Source organism: Polyodon spathula, chromosome 3 (genome assembly GCF_017654505.1).
Source record: "Polyodon spathula isolate WHYD16114869_AA chromosome 3, ASM1765450v1, whole genome shotgun sequence".
Taxonomy (NCBI): Eukaryota; Metazoa; Chordata; class Actinopteri; order Acipenseriformes; family Polyodontidae; genus Polyodon; species Polyodon spathula.
In genome coordinates, this window is record NC_054536.1 from 35,065,630 (window position 1) to 35,086,261 (window position 20,632).

At 36.5% G+C, this 20,632-nt stretch overlaps 1 protein-coding gene across 2 annotated transcripts in view; it reads right to left on the reverse strand.

Moving 5' to 3' along the window:
• si:dkeyp-120h9.1 (uncharacterized protein LOC566469 homolog) overlaps positions 1–20,632 on the reverse strand; it is a 43,068-nt gene that overhangs the window by 13,378 nt on the left and 9,058 nt on the right. The window contains exons 1-4 of one of the 2 annotated variants that reach the window (XM_041245139.1): positions 16,441–16,800; positions 12,184–12,707; positions 5,454–5,579; positions 1,280–1,424 (exon numbers count right to left, since the gene is read on the reverse strand). In XM_041245139.1, coding sequence (XP_041101073.1) covers positions 1,280–1,424; positions 5,454–5,579; positions 12,184–12,640 — 728 coding nt within the window. In that variant the 5' untranslated portion in view covers positions 12,641–12,707; positions 16,441–16,800. Of the gene's footprint in view, positions 1–1,279; positions 1,425–5,453; positions 5,580–12,183; positions 12,708–16,440; positions 16,801–20,632 lie in introns of those variants that run through there. The other variant, XM_041245138.1, reaches the window with a different exon arrangement.

The following is a 20,632-nucleotide window of genomic DNA, read 5'->3' on the forward strand; positions in this document are numbered from 1 at the left end:
GTGTTTAACTGAAGAGACCTTACAGGAACATGAACTGTTAATAAGTTAAATAAATTGTATCTTAATGTCAATCTCTATAGAATAGTCTACCTGTTACCAATGTATTGTAGAAAATTCCAAAAGTAAGAACAGTTAAAATCACAGGTTTAATGATCCTGTCCCTATTTTCCAACTGTAAATCACAGCAAAATATATGTTAAACCTCAATAGCTAAACTTCAATAGTGACACTTTGGCAAACGAGTATAAATATAATATTACCAAGTATATGCACAGTATATGCTTTGCGATTCACATTTTGATAATATAGAAAAAAATATTGTTCTTGCTTTTCACATATGTGCTCATTTAGGCATTACTGTAAACACAAACATGCTTTTGATTAGATACTGTAAGTCTACTGTAGACGATAAAGTACAGCAGGTCTGGAACAAAATGTGAAAATGTGTATTTGCTGTTAATGAGATTACATACTCATGCAAAGCATTAGAACAAAAGCCGCAGGGTTAGTGGATTAAACCTCAGGGACTTTTTAAACAGAGCCACAGGTTAATGGAAAGCAGAACATCATTTCTGAAAAAAAAAAAATATATATATCTATCTCATGGAGCAATTTGACCTTACAATGTATTATAATAATAATGTATTATTATTATTATTATTATTATTATTATTATTATTATTATTATTATTATTATTAGTATTTAAAAAAATCTTAAGCTAATCAAATAATTTCATCAATGTCACCTTTTGTGCGCATTTGTTATGACATGTTTTTTTTTTCAATTTAAAATGTTGTTGTGCTACACCAGGTTTAATCAAAGTACTCCATGTGCTTGCCTTTTTCAAGAAGTGTCTTACTATTTCAATTCTTTTCACATTGGCAGTGTTTTCAGTCATGGTAAGCAGCTGGCTGGTTAATGACAGGTTAAGAGCAGGTTAAGGGATAGGGGCAATTTCACTCTCCAGGTGGAATGACCAAGGAAATGCAAGACTAACTGAAAGTAAGTGCTATACCAGAGATCATGCTATATCCTACATTTCTTTCCAAACTGCACGTCTGATACTGCACTGTGTAGCACATGGAAGTGCGTGACAGGTAAGATCAATGGAATTATTGTGTTAGCTGCAAACCCTTCAATAAATGGAAACATTCTGCCTGGAGAGCTAACATGAGGGTCTTCATATCCTGCGCAGAGACGTGTTTTAGATCTGATATTCTGACAGTAGAATTTCTCTGTAATAAAGGTTACTTAAATGTAGATTATTGCAGTCTGTACCTTTCTGGGTTTTTGATTTCTTCAGTAACAAAGTTGAGTGTGTCCCAGCCAGAGTACGAATACAGAGCCGAATAAAGAGCCAAGGCCAAATCACCTGCATTCATCGTGGAGCCATCAAAAGAGTTGTCAAAATTCCCAGTGTTACCTGCAAACAGCCAGACACTAACATACAGTAACTGCAAACAGCCATACACTAAAATACAGTAACTGGCTCACATCAAAAAGGTTCCAATTTTACCCACTCACAGTCCCATCTTAAAACACTGAAAATGCTTTATACATTTTATGTTTACTATAGGATTTAAAAAAAAAGATAAATAAATAAATAAATAAAGGGTCGATTCGTGACAGGCAGTGAGCAAACAAAGGAAAAACAGAACACTTTAAAACCGCTGATCACCGAGTGTGAAACCAAGACCAAGGTTTTTATAATTTAAATTCTCCTGAAAAGAAAAAGGATTAAGTTTAGTGATTTTTAAATACCAATTTAAAAGTATAGCTAGGAGGGGTGTGTCAGCATGACCTCCTTTACAGTAGGAGCAGCACATTGCCGTGCCCACGGAAAACTTTTATTTTTAGCTGTATTGTTTTGTTTAGATTTTCTGTACACTAGTTGTATAGTCAACCATGATGTACTATTGCTGGTAGTGCCACAGGATTTCCCTTGTGTTTATTTAAAATACATTCTGCTCCCCAAGCAGCGTCACAACTGCCACTTCCTGTGTCTCTCCCTGTCGGTCAGTAGATAACCCACAAACCTTATCATAATTACCCATTGCAAATCTTTATCAAGTTAAGGGTGCAAACCCTATTGTTTATTTTTATACTGGCCTCAACAAATTTCTCAAAAACATTCTGGTGACTATTTATGATGCCAAATAATAAGATCAGGATGGGATAATAAATGGATGCAATTTCAGAGGGTTTAAAGTATTTTGTTAATATGTATACGCAGCAGCGGTCCCTCTAAGGCTGAAATGCGCACATTTTTCGCAGTAACTGGCAACAACCTTCGCGCTCAGTTTACTAACTTTCGCAAGTTATTATCATAAATATCAACCTCAAATCCAGACTCCAGCCTCTTTGAGGTAAAACTATTATTTTGAGACCATTCTTACAAAGCATTAACTAAAGCATATTTGTGTCTGTCTTGCAGCTAATTCTCCGATTTCCCTCGGTAAAAAATTCACATCACATTAGTGCACATTAGTACAGTTTTTGTTTTATTTCCCTTTTAAAAAATCGACCATTTCAGAAATCATCTCAAGTGTTTTGTAACTGGTAAAAATGTAATCACATTAGTCGAAAATACACATTTAAGTGTATAGTAATTGAAGAATACTATGTCCATTTTTTTTGCGAGTTTATTCATCATGTGAATTCACTCCATGTCTCTGCTGAAACTCAACGTGGCGGCTGCACCAACGAATAAAAAAAAAGTTTCAGTAAGACAGAGCTAAAAGAAATCTGATTATCTATGTGAGGATGGTGCGATAGTGTTCTTAAAGTTTTGCTGTAATTTATGTGATCACGTACAAGTCAATACCATTAAATATCATAATGCCAGCCATAAACATGCTGAGAATAAGAAACCAAATAAGACGGCAACAATGGCAAAGCACTGCATTCTATGCTGAACAACTACTGCTCTTAAGGTGGAGCTTTCCCGAAGTAAGTAAGCTAAATTGTGAATTTCATTATTGTTCAGTTTGTTTCTTTCCCGCTACCTGCCTTTAAAGAAGCTGTAATTAGCAATTTTAAACCATGGCTGTTTCTTAATTGAATTATATTTTCTGATGACGAAGAAATGAGCTCAAAACTATTTTTCTAGCTATACAATCCTTAAAGGAAATTGATCACTTTACTGTGTAAAGGATGTAGTCACTACACTACACACTGTCGGTTTCATAAAGACATTCTGTCTGGAGACACGCCTCTTTTTAAATCTTGCAAATAACACTGCAGAACTAAACAATTGAGAGGATTAATTGTGCATTTACATCAAAAAGGGGTTGAAGTACTTAAAAAATAGATGGTGAGTAAGTAGATTCAAGAAAATGCACAGAGTCCGTTTCTTCAATCAGTTGCCAGGTTTATTGAAATATGCAGGGAGTCTGGTCCCAGGTACAGGACATACAGAACTCAAAATTACAATGCTTGCGTGACATTAAATACCCTTCTGTATAGATGGTCCACCTCCCCTTTCTCTGACATTAACCAATGGTCAGGGTAATTTAATTTATTGTGTGAGTGTTAATGTGTGTGTGTCTGTGTGTGTGGTCTAGTGTGACAACCTCTGAACTCAGTGCATTCTTCACACTCCTGGAGACAAAAGGTCCATACATCTGCCTTTTGTTATCTCCTTGCGACCCCCATTGATGCCAGTGGGATTATCTCTTTTGATCTCTCTGAAGTCTAGAGCCTGTTCCCTTCTAGCCCACAGCATTGTTATCTCATTAGCTTGCAGTCATTGTTGGGCAGTTTGTAGACGCATCGTCTCTATCAGTGGTTAGCAGTACATGCAATTTGAACCAAACAGTCTGCTATCTGCAATATTAGTCTCTTTTCAGAAAAGAACACCAGTATAGCTCTGCTAGTCCACATGCGTAGCAAACCCCTAATCAATTCTCAATCCATGTTTTCCAACAGGGGTGATACTGAAATTACAGTCGGGTAATACATAGCAGCGAACCTGTTTTAGAGCAACAAGTCAGTCAACACACCTTATCCGTATTTCATATTTTATCCTGGTTAGCATTACAATGCCTGGAAACCAATAAATTTACTTTGCAGAGTACTGTACATATAATTACTCTCACATGACATTGCTGGACTGTTACTAACTGTTTCATATGTTTTATTGCTATTGTAAATGCCAGCAACACACCTTTATTTGTAAACTGAACTACTGTGTTAGTGGAAAACTGCAAATATGATTCTCACAACTGCCGGACATTTGGTTTTCTGAACTGTTGTAATATAACTCTTAGGTTTTCCTGCTTATTTTAATGCCAGCAATGAACCAAGTGATGTCAATAAACATTATGACAGGTTTGAAGTGTATCCAGGTGCTTTACTATCTATTACAGCAACAACAGTCTGATTGAAGAAAAAATGAATTGTGGTAATATTTATTAAATGTACTTATTTTAACTACCAACATTATATTTATGTTCAAATGCCATTTTTAATTATTAATACACTGATAAAAAATGGGAACAAGCGGAATTGGCAGTTTTTGAAAAACAGAATTTGGTATTCCCCAAGAATGGAACAATTAGTAGCCACGAAGATGGTTACAATTGAACTGGCAGATGCCAGTGTTTTATGCAGTAGTATAAATATATTTTATGATAACAACCTATATCTATGATAATAACCGACAGGGCTGCATAGGATCAGAGGATGATTGAAAATCAGAGGCAGAACCACAATATATGTCTTGTTTAAATTTAAAGTAAAATTTTAAATTGTTGAGATACTTGTGTTGGAAAATTGTTTCACAATTGTATAATGCAACAAAAATATATTAAAGTCTTAATGAGTGGCCGAAGGTTTCTCACTGATAATTTACCTTTTCCCAGTATCTAGCTTAGGAGGGAACACTGATATGCATGGATGGAAATAAGACTCCCATTGCATAGTGGTTTGATCCATTCCTGGTTTTACTAGGAGTTTAATAAGACACACCTGAGCTTGATACCTATACACCGGGGTTACTCAAGCCCTAGTAAAACCTGGAATAGGTGAAACTGCTATGTCTTATTTACATCCCTAGTAAATGTCACATATAAAAGTTTGACTAATTGCAGTTGGCAATGCAAGTTATCCTAATTAACTTTTCTGGGAGGGGTGGTTGCATCAATTTATAGAAACTTAGCTCTGGTGGCTGTAGGACTAAATAGCAGGTGCTAATGCAGAGTTTGAGGGAAAAAAAGGTCGAGTAAACAATACTTAAAAAGAGCTTGACAAACCCTTAAGCCACACAAAACATTATTACCGTGGCTTATCCATTAATTTGTGGTGGCATTCTCATTGAGAAGATTGCACCCAAACAGTTGTGTTTACATTGCAGTGTTATCTTTTCATACATAAATTAACTGTTAGATAATATTTCACTGTTATACAGTCATTACACTAACCTCTGTGATTACAAAATGCAGTTGAAATTTACCTTGACCCAGCTTCACTAAGCCAGCAATGATGATAATGATCAGGGCAACTACTTTGGCAAATGTTGAAGCCACCTGCAGCATTGCACCCCACTTCACTTTCATACAGTTCACAAACGTCAAGAGACCTGTGGAAAGTTTACAAAAAGAATGCTTGAATTATATGGATTTTTAACACAGGAATATAATTAGGCTCATGTTAGCATTACCTTATTCCTATACTGTTTATGAGGGGGTCCAATATATAGGACAGACCCCACCCCCACATCAATACCCAGTTTTAGAGACAATAAACTCTCTTTACAATATATGTGTATTGTTAATTGTTAACACAGTCATACAACAAGATTAATAACTTGTCCACTTCCTCGTGATATTTCAGCCAGGGTTTAGCTCAGGCATCACTGATCCTTTTAAACTGTTGTTATGAAAACATGAGAAGGCTGGAAACAGCACTGCAGAAAAGAGACCCTAACAATAACAGGGATATGGAAGCTTATCTCTCGCCCCCTATTCCTCTTCCCATTTTCCTGCTAATTACACTCAACAAGAAGCTTGACATTTAAACACAGCAGAGCACAGCAAACAAACGGAATAGATCTAGACTCTCACTACTAATGTTGACACGTACAGCATGCAAACTGGCAGTTTAACAAAAATGACAACCAGATTACTATATTACTGATCATGTTCATTGAAAATCAGGAAAATGCTGCCTCAAGAAATACATTTACTAAAAGCATACCTGGAAAAAAACGGTGAAAACAGGAAAATTCATCATATACCAGTACACCAACTGAATTTACCTCAGTAACCAAACAGAATTCACAAAAACAAAATAAAAGTTTAATGACAAAACAAATGCATTAAAAAAAAAATAAGCTAAGGGATATGGCACTACTTTTTCAGTTATACTTTAACAAATATCCCACAAATAAATCACCCTTAAGTGTGCAATAAAAAGCCTGTAATTGTATCTCGGGCTTCTGGTGGCACGGATCTTCCACCTTCGATCTTGTCATTTATCTTGCCACCAGAAGCCCTCGATATGATTACAGGTTTATTATTACGCACACGTTGGGGTAGTTTATTCCTTATGCAAACAGAAGATCTATCTTGGAGGCCTGTTTGCTAAATACTGTATTTCATTCTGCATTTGTCACATATCAGAAAATTATTGCCCTCGAGGGAGGTGATGCAGTGCTCAAGACAATGACAGACAACAACCTACTGGTGAAATGGAGGTTTACTTTTATAATCCAAAGTCTGATGGCAAAACAGTAAACAATAATGATAACAAACAATACATAATGGTTTGAGTATTGCTTAGTTTTAATCCACGGGTTGACCTCGAAATAATAGTCCCGTTATTTAAACACCCACACGTAACATAAACACGATCATAAGTCCGAAGTGAGTGCTATAGTGCTCTTCACACAAGTGTAATGTTTGGTGTTTGGTGTTAGCCTTTTTTTAGACACGACAAAACACTCACAATTACAATACGGGTCTCCTTTCGGTTTAACGTTAACCATAACAAAGGAACAGATCACCTCGCTACGTCCCCTTATATGCCGTCAATCATGACCCCTTGGTTAAAGATTGCAGCTGTGGATTGGATTCACAGCGAAACCAGCTGCTACAAGACTTTCGGAAAGTAAATGCTCGCTATAGCAGTGCAATGATGGTACTGATAGGTTGAAACAATAAGCACCTGCCCTCAAATGGCAAGGCTTAGTGCTAATTTGTTAAAACACTAATTGCCAGCCCTCACATAGCAATGCTAACAGGTTGTCTTGAAAGCGTAGATCAATCTTACACTGCTCATACGTTAAAAAAAGAACAGCTGTGACTTTGGCCACACTCCCACTACCCGCACCAAGACATTAGGCACTATAATAAGGTGGTAGAAAAACCCTGTACATATAAACCTGGGAGCAGGGCAAAGCCCTGCTGTTTGAATGTACTGTATTATTATTTAAAAAGATACAGTGCCTATAGAAAGTCTACACCCCCTTGAAATTTTTTCACATTTTGTTGTGTCAGTTTTATGTATTTAAATGAGGATTTTTTCCACTTATCTACAGACCACACTCCACACTGCTAAGGGGAAAAAAGTTTTTATTGAGAAAAAAATTATATATTAAAAATATAAAACTGAGAGATCATAATTAGATAAGTCTCCACCCACCCTGAGTTAATACTTGGTGGAAGCACCTTTGGCAGCAATTACAGCTGTGAGTCTGTTGGGATAGGTCTCTACCAACTTTGCACATCTAGATTTGGCAATGTTTCACCATTCTTCTTTACAAAAGCTCTGTCAAGTTCCTTAGGAAGCGTTGATGGACAGCAATCTTCAATTCATGCCACAAATTTTCAATTGGATTTAGGTCAGGGCTCTGACTGGGCCACTCAAGGACATTTGCCTTTTTGTTCCTTAGCTACTCCAGTGTAGCTTTGGCTGTGTGCTTTGGGTCGTTGTCATGCTGAAAGGTGAACTTCTGTCCCAGTTTCAGCTTTCTTGTAGAGGGCAGCAAGTTTTCCTCAAGGACTTCTCTGACTTGCTCCATTCATTTTCCCTTCTATCCTGACAAGTGCCCCAGTCCCTGCCGATGAGAAACATCCCCATAACATGATGCTGTCACCACCATGCTTCACAGTAGGGACGGTGTTCTTTGGGTGCTGCGCTGTGTTGGGTTTGCGCCAAACATAATGCTTTGCATTTAGGCCAAAAAGTTCCATTTTTGTTTCATCAGACCAAAAAATGTTTTGCCACATGGCTACAGAATCTCTTTTTTTTTTTTTGCATACTTCAAAACAGGATTCAAGGCTGGCTTTCCTGAGTAATGACTTCCTTCTTGCCACCCTACCATACAGGCCAGATTTGTGGAGTGCTTGGGATATTGTTGTCACACGCACACTTTGACCAGCCTTGGTCATAAATGCCTGTAGCTCTTGCAAAGTTGCCATTGGCCTCTTGGTAGCCTCTCTGATCAGTCTCCTTCTTGCTCGGTCATCCAGTGTGGAGGGATGGCCTAATCTAGGCAGGGTCTTGGTGGTGCCAATCACCTTCCAATTCTTAATAATCATCTTCACTGTGCTCCAAAGGATATTCAAGGCCTTCAATATTTTTTTATGCCCATCCCGATATGTGCCCACCCTACTCGCACTTGAGTTCTTTTAAAAGTGCCTTGGTACTCATCTTTGAGCCTTTGCTTTAAAATGCACTAACCAGCAGAGGGAACCTACAGAAACTGCTGAATTTATCCTGAAATCATGTGAATCACTACAATTTAACCCAGGTGGAGGCCACTTAACTTGGTGTGTGAATTTGAAGGCGATTGGTTACACCTGAGCTAATTTAGATTCTATTGCAAGTAGGGTGGGCACTTATCCAACCAAGCTATTTCAGTTAATTATCTACAAATTTCTAGAATATTTTTTTCACTTGGAAGTTGTGGGGTAGGATGTGTAGATAAATGAAAAAAAAAAAAAAAAAAAAAAAACTATTTTAATGCATTTTAATTCCAGGCTATAAGGCAAAAAAATTTGAACATTTTTAAAGGGGGTGTAGTCTCTATAGGCACTGTATATGTATTGCTGGTATTTACTGGGGACGGGAGAATGTAAGTTATGAATTATGTATTTAATATATGATGGTGAAAAGCCCTTTTTGTTTATTTAAAAATACAATACTTTTGCTTAGTTGTTGTGTGGTTCAAATGGGGTCTGGCAGATGTGATGGTAGCAGCTCGTATCAGCCAGACAGCTCGTGAGAATGTGGCTGCTGCCGTTAATTTAATTATTGTCTGAGTGTTTATTATTTGGTAAGGTCACGGGGATAACAGCCTGCAGCTTCTCCTGTTCGTGGTGGTTGTTCAGAGGAATGAGAGAGCGAGAAAGGAAGGAAACAGAAAGTAAACAAATGCTACGGGTGCTAGAAGCGCCAGCACTGTACTTGTAATGTCAGTTTGTGTGTGAGATTTGTTTTGTACAACCTTTTTATTTTGCCTGTTTAAAAATAAAAATAGCGCCGCAGTGTGCTTTGCACCATAGTACTGTGTGTTTTCAGTTCCTGTTTCTCGCCTGACGTCACCAACCTCAGCCGTCCTGTCACAGGCACCAAAATAAATAAATAAAATAAAGAGTATGTGAAATTTACCTATTCTAGTCCAATGGAGTTGATGATATGCTGAAATCCAAGAGATTTTAGTATATCATGAGCTACATTGGTAAATATTGAGTCGCCCTTTTTATCAAACAGCATATATATTTCTGCATTTCAGTCATTCAGGGATATAATATACCTACATGTTTATTATTAAAAGAATGTGAGTTTAAATGATTAGTAAGCACACATGTTTTGATATGAAATGCTGAACATTAACACCAGCAAAGAACAACTAAGTTACAAAATAAAAGTACAAATCAGGCTTATGTGATTTTGAAAAGCTACTTTGACATATTTACTATTGTTTAATCCCAGTAAAAAAAAAAGAAAAAGATTTTGGTGAGAATTGAACACAAACTTGTTCATGGCCCCCCGGCAACATTAACCTAATTTTTCCCATTTTAAAACCAAACATTTGTTATTTTTTAATAATGATGTTACTCTGTTCCTTCAGATATTTGTACAAGTAATAAATACAAAATATATGCTTACACATACTATATTTAAGTATTAATATTTTGTGTTGTCCTCTCTGACCACCTGCCAGGTTCACAACTGTTTTTTGTTAGCTGGCGTGAGGGACGGTGTAGACCTTGGGTGTTTGTGTAGTGAGAATGTATTGTGACTGTTTATATGTGTCCCATGCTCTGAATACTTTTCCATTTTTATATTTTATTTTAAACTTTAAAAGACAAACCGATGCCAAACACAACAAGGTATAACACATATATAATAAATGAAAAAAGTGGAGGAGCGAAATATATAGTTTGACCCTGTGACAGGAGAAAAGGGTCAACCTTCCGATAACAAATGGAGCAAGTGTTCCTAAACAGATATCACGTGACCATGATGTACAGGGCAACAGTGTATGTACGCTACACAAAGGGGACTGCAGTTTGAATTTCGGTGGGTGGGGGTTGCTGGTGACGGTCTGCGATTTTTGAACATGGGTGACATATTTTTTGTCCCATGCAGTTCAAACAACAAAAAACCATCCCCCTAGGGCTATGCACACCAGATGCGAACGACACAAGCGAGAGAGCAAACTCGAGGAGCAACACAAGCAACATGAATGTAGCATGAGTACATAAAAAAGTCATAAAGTTATAAAATGAAAATACTGTTTCCTTTTGTGGAGATAAAATAAAATAAACAAAAACAAAGAAACAGTATGAGTACACCACACACTAAAAAATGAAATTTAACAGTGAATGTTTATAGGTGACCTGGTATAACATGTAAATTATTCAAAAAAGAATAGATTTACACATATTTATTTGTAAATACTGAGAAATTTAGTTTAATAGAATATACTTTTATTGATTTTCAGTTTTAATAAAATCTGCTCAGTTATTGTGTGCATGATTGGACAACATTATTAAAACAAAGAAGTGTCATTTTACGGAAATAGGAAACCAGTGTGTGGCGCTCCCCATCACTAACTAAAACTATGGTGAAATAAAGAGAGCTAGACATACCATCAATTTCTAATTGTTCTGCTATTTCTTGCCATATGGCATCCCTTTTTTTCTTTATAACCACAGAAAGTTGCATTATAAATAACATTAGATTTTTCAACTTTAATAATTAAAAATTCTCATTGATGTCAAAAGTATTTCTATGTATTCGCTCGAATCTACTACACAGATGCGAGACTCTCAACTGTGGAAAACCGTGAGTTTCAAGGGTAAAGGACTTAAATGTCTGCTGTAAGGCAACAGCAAAAACAACAAGTACTGCAACACTTGAGCTCTGCTATCATTTACAGCAGGGGTCCTGGAGGGCCGATGTCCCTCCTGCTTTTTGTCCCAGTTGTACCCTAAATTGAACCAATTAAGTGCATATTAGATGCTTAACTGGTCCAATGAAGTACTTTAAAGTACAGTTGGGTCAAAAACCAGGAGGGACAGGACCAGGATTGTAGACGTTTGATTTATAGTGACTGTATTCGATTCACTGCTTAAAACTTTTAGAATCAAAGATTTTAGATATATGTGTAAAAGCAGTGCACTCTTAGCTTCAGGCTGGTGTTTGCACTTTTAAGCAGCATGCTGGCTGAACACGGGTCATGTGATTTAGTATTATGCTACTGTAATGATAGGCTTCACATTTTCTCAGGACAAAATAAATGTACAAGACAAATGGATTGAGTGATTGGCAGTGAAATAACAGTTATATAACTCACTTTACACTACACACAGGAATTAAAGTAGCAAGCATAGCTTCTAAACACTAACCATAACATGATGTAAGAATCGTTGTGATTGGTTGCTGTTTTAAACACTTTCTGTAGGCAATATCTGTGCTTTGGAATTCAGTGACTATGTTAACTGCAATTTTCAATACCTACACCGCAGAGATTCCATTCTTCTACAGTTGAGTTTTGTTCCGTTTACAATAACGCCAGACATTTAGCTACATAGCTCTCAAACATACAGTTTTGAAAGAAACATGTTACAGCAACATGCTTAAAAGATTTAGTCAATCTAATTATGTAGATATCTACAATGACTCTAATGCAAAATGAAAAGATTCTCAACAAAAGAATGATTATCACTTACATATGATAAGGGCAGCTATGAGGCGGACAGCAATATAAGGTGGATGGCAGGTAGGGTAAAAAGGCTGGACCAGGTAGTTTGAGAACGTCAATGCAATAACAGCCTGGCATGCAGGCTCCACAATCAGCAAGGAGGTCCACAGCCTAAGAAACGCCAAGAAGCCACCAAAGGACTCCAGGATGTAGGCGTAGCTGGCTCCAGATTTCCTAATTGTGGTACCAAGTTCTGCATAACAAAGAGCACCGAACACTGAAAATACCCCTCCTACTGCCCATATGACCAGAGAAAGTCCGTAGGACCCAGTGTATAATAGAACTCCTTTTGGTGAAACAAAAATCCCAGAGCCAATCATGTTTCCTACGATGAGGCAGACGCCGTGCAGCAAGGATATCTCCTTCTTGAGTCGGACGGAATTATTGGAGATTTTGTCAGAATTATCCGCCATGTCTTGTTTCATCTAAAGTCAAGCTGTTACAGTAGTAAGCAAATACAAATCTTCAAGTCAGGACTTCGTACTCAGGAATCTGAAAGAGACAAAGAAGAAAAAGGTTTCTGCAATTAGTAAAATAGTAACAATCAGGCAGTGTTATCCAACAATAAAGGGACTGGCACTGCAAATTAGAACAAACTGTTTCCTGTAACTGTTTTATACTTAAAGCACTTCTGTTACGTCACCCTTTAATCTTTTGACTGATCAATTCCACAAATCTTCATATTAAAAGTGGCTGTGTGGCTTTGAAAAGGAGAAGGGTAGTTTGGGGCAAATAAATTGTTGATTCCCAAATCCAGTTTGTGCTACGAAGCCACAGAAAGCTGTCAGAACAACTCAACAGAAAAGCGAATACCATTTTATTACGCAACAATTATAGTTAATTATAGCTAGGGCGTCCGTTTTCTACTTTCCTTTAAAAGTTTAATTGGTACCTGTTAAGCATTTTGCGTTTGTCAATCACAACTGAGAAACGTGCCAATAGTAAACTTTATATAATCTACAGCAACTCAATGGGCTTTTAAAAATTGTAAGTAACACTTAGAAAAGGGCTTGCGATTCCACCTTAGCACTTGATATTGTTTGCTAGTACGGTAATACAATTATACATTAACATTTTTTTCATAATTACAAATTAGTGACAAAGCTTCTTTATTTACAGTATAAATCTGAACACAGTTCTGGGTTCCTAACACTGTCTTTGGTGCATAAAGCATTGTTGACAGCAAAGGATGGGTTTAAACAGGACAGTACATGTATGTTTATTTGTTCAGCACTGTCCCTTTTCTAGTGGGAATATGGCTTCTTTTAACAAACAATACAAAACAAAAACACATCCTAGCTCATGTTTTAGAGCGCTAATTAAACTTAACAGGATCCCTAACTTTAGTCAGAAGCTAATCCAGTTTACTAACTTTAAATATATTACTCACAAATAACATATTTAATATACTTTGTTTTAACAGACACCACATTCAAGTTTATACACAGTTCCTTACCTTGGCACAAACAGTTACATCTTTGAAGCCTGTCCTTTTTATACCTGCCTGGCTTGTTAACTTACGAACAGGTGTATTAGTTTAACATTGCCAGTCAATCAATGTTCTTGGATAGCAATGGCATTCTGGGAGATATAGTTTTTCAGTCCTCGTTTGAACAGCAATAACTACTTTTTTTTCAGGAACAAAAGCAATTTCATCATCAATTTGTAAACCTCTAATCAAACTACACAGACGTTAGATTTACACTCAGCTTTTGCATTTCGTTCCTGGCTTTAACCATTGCTCACTTAAGTACTTCTCGAAAACCGATCGTTGGCAACGACATTTAGGTCTGCATCTGTTTTAGGTTTGGCAAAACTATCAATAACTTTACTCTCTGTTCCTGGTTCACATCCCATTGTTGTTTACATGAATTTTTCTAATGCCACTTTCATGTCTAAAACAGTCCTCACTACTTTCTTCTCTTACAACAGACTCTTTTGTCGGTGTAAGTGGGATTTCAAACTCAGAGGAAAATAGGAACAACATTCCCGCAGAGACAAACATTTGAACTGTTTGAAATAGGAGGCTACAGTCAAAAAGTACTGAACAGGAACAGAGCACTTTCACTGGACTCCAGTGCTACTCAGCAGGACAGTTCTAAAACACCCCGACTGACTGTAGCGCATGATGCCAAAGACGAGACAGACACAGCAAGAGGCTCGAGCTCCTCATTAGCACAGTAAGTAAAAGGACTACTAAAGTGACACAAGCTTCACAGCATGACTGCAAGATATGTTAATCCTCTGACTAGACTCCTAGTCCCAGATTCACTTTAATAAGCAGACTAGAACACCATTATCCCCTGCTGCCTGTAAGGTGCAAACCTAAAGGATTTAGAATTTAATTTATTTTTAGGGAAAGTAAGGGCCGGACCAGATCAAAGTTAGCACTTAGTGAACAAGGAAGCAAAAGCATTTGCTGTAATAAAACACAAGAAAAATTCCAAGCAAAATCTCACTGAACAGTTTGAGGCTGTAGTTGTATGTGGGCGTGTGTGTGTGTGTGTGTGTGAGTGTGTGTGCGAGCTACCTCACAGCTTGCTCGAGTGCTTCTTGTATATGAGGAGACAGGCGGTGTCATATTTCAATTGCCTGCTAGCCAGCATGAGTGCAGTGAGAGTTTTTGAATAGTGCTTTGTGCTTAGAGACTAAGAGATTTACTTTCTAACTTTGTGTACTTAATAAAATACTACTGGTGATTAGACATCCTTTGTGTCTGCACATGTATGTGTGTTCATAGTAAATCCTTGATCTTGGAAACACGTTGATTAAATATTATTAATGAGAGAACTAATCAAACCAGATAAACATTAATTATTGAATTGTTCCTACACAGTTTCAAATATTATGTATTATTCCTATCATCATAATATATGCAGTGTTTGTCGCACCCTTAAAACAAAACATGCACAAGACCGTTTTCTTCTTTAGTCTACTCTTTTTTTTTTTTTTTGCCACAGTTAGAGTTAATGTTTAATAAAGCAATACGTATTATCTCTTTAATACATACAAGCCTACGGAAGCCTAATAAAATACAACTACACGACTGCAAACAACTTGTTTGTTTTTTCCCCCACGGCACTGGATAGACAGCACTTCTTATTGTATAATATGTACAGGTACTGATCCTGGTGACAGTGTTACTTTTATTATTATTTATTATTTATTTATTTATTTAACCAGCATTTATTTACCCGTTTTTTTTTTTTTTTTAAATCTTCATTCTTGTGCAGTTTTAGCCTACTATACAGTCTTGTGCACAACAGAACTCTGGGCAATACAGTGCCAGTCGGGTATGAGGATGCTGGCATTGCATGGTAATGGATGTTTACAAAAATCATGTAAACAATGTGGCACACTTTCATAACAGAGACAGAACAATGCAGCATGATGCTGCTGATGTCGTGGAAACAGGGTAATTGCAAAGTGTTTATTATTATTATTATTATTATTATTATTATTATTATTATTATTATTATTGATAAACATATTTTTATTATTACTACTACTAGTATAGTTGTATGTATTAGCATTCACTGATATTCAAATGAAACAGTAGTACTACACAGATTTTTATTTATTTATTTTTATTCGCCTGCCTTTTCGCATGTTACCGCCTTGTTTCTGCCTGTTCAAAATGTCACAACTAGCAGCTGGGGATTGGTCAACAGCTGTTTTCATGTTGCTTTCGGCGGTCCCTCCTACTCTTGCAAATCTTCCCTCTGCCTTTTTCGCGGATTGGAAATGGCTAGTTTTGGTTTCGGGATAAAAAAAATGCGATATGGAAACTAGCGATATTATCACATAAACACTCTTTCTCAAGGGCGATCTGGGTTTGATTTGTTCTGGCCCTAAATCTGTATTCCTGGTGGTTAAAAGACATCTAATTTAATTGGATTTGGCACCAATGCTTCATAATTGCCGTGCCTCCAGTATTTTTGCTTCTTCGGTTAAATTATTGGGTTATCCTGTACCTTCATTTAACACTTGTGTACAGTATTTAAACTGTACTAAAAAATGAGTTCACCCAAGGATAGCCTGTGGATAAAGGGGTTATAGCTAATGGAAAGATTGCAGAAATGTTTGTCATCTACACTACAGTATGTAGATCTCACGTGTGTAGTTTTAAAATCACACATATGTGCTCACTTTTAATACAAATGTTAACCACCTAGGTTAAAGAAAGCTCTCAGTTTGTATGCCTTATTGTCAGGTCGTCTGTTACCATTTCACTTCTTAGGTCATTCCTCCTTTGGGGTCTGGCTGCAAAGCAGGTCACTGAAAGAAGCAGTTTCTGTAGTTGGTTAATGACAGGAAGGAAACTGTTGAAAGAGTGGAGACACGCAACGCTGGAAAAAAAAACAACCTTGAAATAGAAATTCATCAGGCAGTGTAGAGTGCTCTGCATCAAAGTATGAATAGCTGGATGCGTATAATGCTAGATGTTTACATATCAGTGATGTTATGCAGTTTCACAGTTCTTGACATTTGCAGTTGCAAAGGGTTTACAGTTTTCTTGTCATGGTGCATTGTTGGACACTCGATACAGGAAAAACAAGGCATGCTGTTTTTAAAGACACACATTCTAACCCCTTTTGTGAAAGCACAAGTTTTACTAGTTAAAAAGTAAAACTACGTAAGGTAGTGAGAATCTGTTACACAAAAATAAATGAAAACAGAAATCAATGCACTTCAAGACTGTGTTTCGTTCATTGCTCTGTTATCTCCACGTTTCATAACAGAGGAAGCTGCTACTTGAACCATGCCATAGCTACTTCAACTTCCCAGTTTTTTGAGGGTTTTTTTGGTGTAAGAATTTAAGCAAAACTAATAATTACCTACCTAGTGTATGTGTGTGGGGGTAGGAGGATAACAGAATTACAAAATAGCAAGGTCACTGAAATGTCTATATAAAATTAACAATTTATATACACTGAAGACATTAAATTAGTTAAAATGTGTATTGCACCATTGCATTTTAAAGTATTGCAATTTTAAGCATAGCATCAGATCTCCTTATATCACATATGATCATAGAATATGTGATTATATGTGATGTGGTATACGTGACGTGTTTTTTACTAAGTTGTAAATTAAAGATGGAAATTTAAATATATGTCTGCATTATTTGAAGGGTATTCACGTGTATGTGAAATAACAGACAGAGAAGCATCAAAAAGATACTAAATTGCAGCTGCTAAAGAAATGGCCTGAAAACCCTCTGCCAATGATCCAAACACAATGGAATGCAAACTGTGCTAACGGCTCTTAACATAGGAAAGCACAACCAGTTTCTACATTACCTGATGTAAGTTCACAATATTATTATTGTCAGGGACGAATTGTTGTGCGCCCATTTCTTACCTGAACATTAGGTAAATCCTAGTTACATAGTGCAGCAACAGCAATGCAAATGAAACCAGCTACTGTAATGTGAAACAGTTAATCATTAGTTTTAGACACTGTGACATTTGTTTTTATTTTAATCTGTGATCTTGAGTTGCTTTTGTGCATTTTCAATTGAAAGTGAACTGTGACATTAGGGCCTTATTGAGCACTACATTCTGCAATTTTGAATACTGACAATTCTGGAAACTCTTGTTTTTTAAAAATCTTTTGCAAAATTGCCTTTTACGTTGTACGCAGTTCTGTGCATGGGTAACATTTTGATTTAATTTTGCTGTTGGGTTTGTTAATGGGGAGCTTTACATACTGCTACAATACATACCAGATTTAAATATGTACTGTATTACAATCCACGTGTCCGGTTGTCTTGGCAAGTGACATTTTTAGAATCAACGTTCCAAATTAAAACACTCCTGTTGAAAATATAGTACTGTACCAACAAAACCAACTACAGTACATCTAAATGTAAGTCTACTTATTTTTAAAACACAGTCCTTTCAGCTATGCATTTTTGACATTGCAACTCTGTGTTCCTTGAAAAACAGACAAGGGTTGGAACGGGTCAAAATAAAACAATCAGATATGAGTCACTCTTAACTGTCACTGATGTCAATTTTACATAGTCGAACGTGTAGTGCTGACTATATGCATAATAGATAAACAGAGAACACACATACAGTAACAGGATATCAACTCGGTATGAAATTAAAATTGAATGAAAAATTTGTCAGTGTTTTATAAACTATTAGAAGGTTTTTTTTTTTTTTTTTTTTTTTGAGAGTTATTTATTTACAGCTACACACTTTAAAATTTCGCACCAGGTGATCTATAGTTCATTTTCAAATACTAAGCTTGCTCTACCAATAAAAGGCTGTACCAAAAACAAAAACTACTGCACATGAGACTCAGGGTACTCGCCAGGCCTATTCAGTTGGACAGGTCACCTGGCAAAGTGGCTGTCACTGCCCGGCTCAAAAAACCCGATCCACCCGTCTTGCAGATGCTACTGTGCCTTTAACAATAAGGACTGATTGCGTTTCTAGCAGACTAGATCACTTACATGTTTCTGGATGAAAAAAAAAAAAAAAATCTTGGAACCACATGACAGCTGAGTTACGTCTTGTTAATTTTGTAGCATCGCTGCAGTTTTACTTGTTGCAATTTTTATGCTTACAAAACTTTAAAGTCTGTTTCAAAGCGCTTTTCAAAATGGCAGCCCTAGTTCACTGATACTGTAAGGATTATTGCCCACATTCTCAAACAGGTAACACAGCAATAACCATCCATGATGTGGTACAGAACAGGAAAGGAGGAGCACTCCTTGTTAGGTTTTTTATTTATTTATTTATTTATTTTATTATTTTTTTTAAATTGCTCTTCCTGCAGTGATTTAGAGGGTAGATCTCAAACCCCAGTGCACTAGGCGAAGATTTTGAAAACAGATTTGAAACAGACTTTAAAGTTATAAGTGTAAAAAGTTGTCAGGATGTTAACAATGAAAAAGACAAATTACAGGTACATTATTTAAACAGTTGTAGCAACACATGGGATGTAAAACGCTACATTTTTCAGAACCCCCCCACTTACTCTAACCTTGGTCAGTAAACACAATATATAAAAATAGGTTCCTTTGGCACTGAGACAAATTTAAAATCAACTGGGCATGCTTTGGTTAATGTAAAATGTACTTAAAGGTAAATCATTAAATACAAGTTGTAAGTGGTGTGCACCATCATTTCTGCAGTGTGCAGTTTACTCCGTGTGAATAGAGTGCTCAGCTAGGCCTCAATAGATTTTCTGCTTGAACACACTGTATGACTAACAAGTAGCATGTTATATAAAGTTTAACCTTAAATTGGATCATTTTGAATGAAACATTGCCACTGACATTTACAGCGTAGCAGTGTTCAAATACATTAACAGATTTTCAATGCCAGGACTCAATTAAAAAGCCCCTATCCAAAGCAGTAGTTTCTGTGTCCTTTCAGTAACAGCCCTTAAAAGAAGTACTAGGTTTTAAAATCCATTTCTTACCTTGTATCAGAACTATCATATTTATTTTAACAAAGGATTCTGATTAAACCCCCTTTTGGTTTGTTTGTATCTTTTACTTCTAAAGCAACAATTTGGAATTTGCAGTTGAAACTTTTCTTCTGGTTCGTGATACCTATTGACTTAATGTACTGTGTTTGTATCTGATACCCAAGCCAAAATAATCTTAGCATAATAAAAGGGTAACCAGTGATAATGGTAATACAGTAAATAAGAGGTTGGGTGTTTGATTTTAAAAAGCAACGGTTAGTACTCTGCTAACTGACTAATTAAATTAGTGCTTTTTCAAAGACTGTTGTTTTATTTTAGGCATTTTATATGAAGACATTTATTGCATGGACTGTTCGGATATTGCATGGATTGTGATTTTAACAACGTACATATTAATAAAATAGTACTGTATTTATTTTTGTGCGCAATTGTGTGGATTGAAATATGCTGGAAGCATGAACATTTTATGAAAATCAATAAAAGTAAGCATTAAATGCCAGATGTTCCTTCAGATCTTGGCAGGTGCACTGGCAGGAAAGAAGGGGTACACTTTACTATTTTAAGCTTACCCTGAAATGAAGAATATGAAAAGGACTCAGGGGTGCTACAGCTGGAGACAGCATGAAGGGCACATTCTTTACTTGTTAAATATATTATCTGCCAAGAACCTACCACTTCAAATTAACAGAGCTGTACATACTGTTACTGTAAATCAGTCAACTCTAAATTCTTAAAGGGGAACTGTACTCAAAATAACAAGGCTCTCTAAATGCTCTGTACACATAACAAATGCGTCTCGCTGCACCAATTTTGTTAAAAAGTCAAGGATTTGGCCAGTATTTCAGTTTTTTTTTTTTTTTTTTTTTGTCAGCTTTCTGGGTCAGCTGGAAATGCAGGCTGCCAACATATTGGAATACTATGTGTGACTATAGAGCGAGTCAACGACAAGCGGTCACACAAAGTGCGAC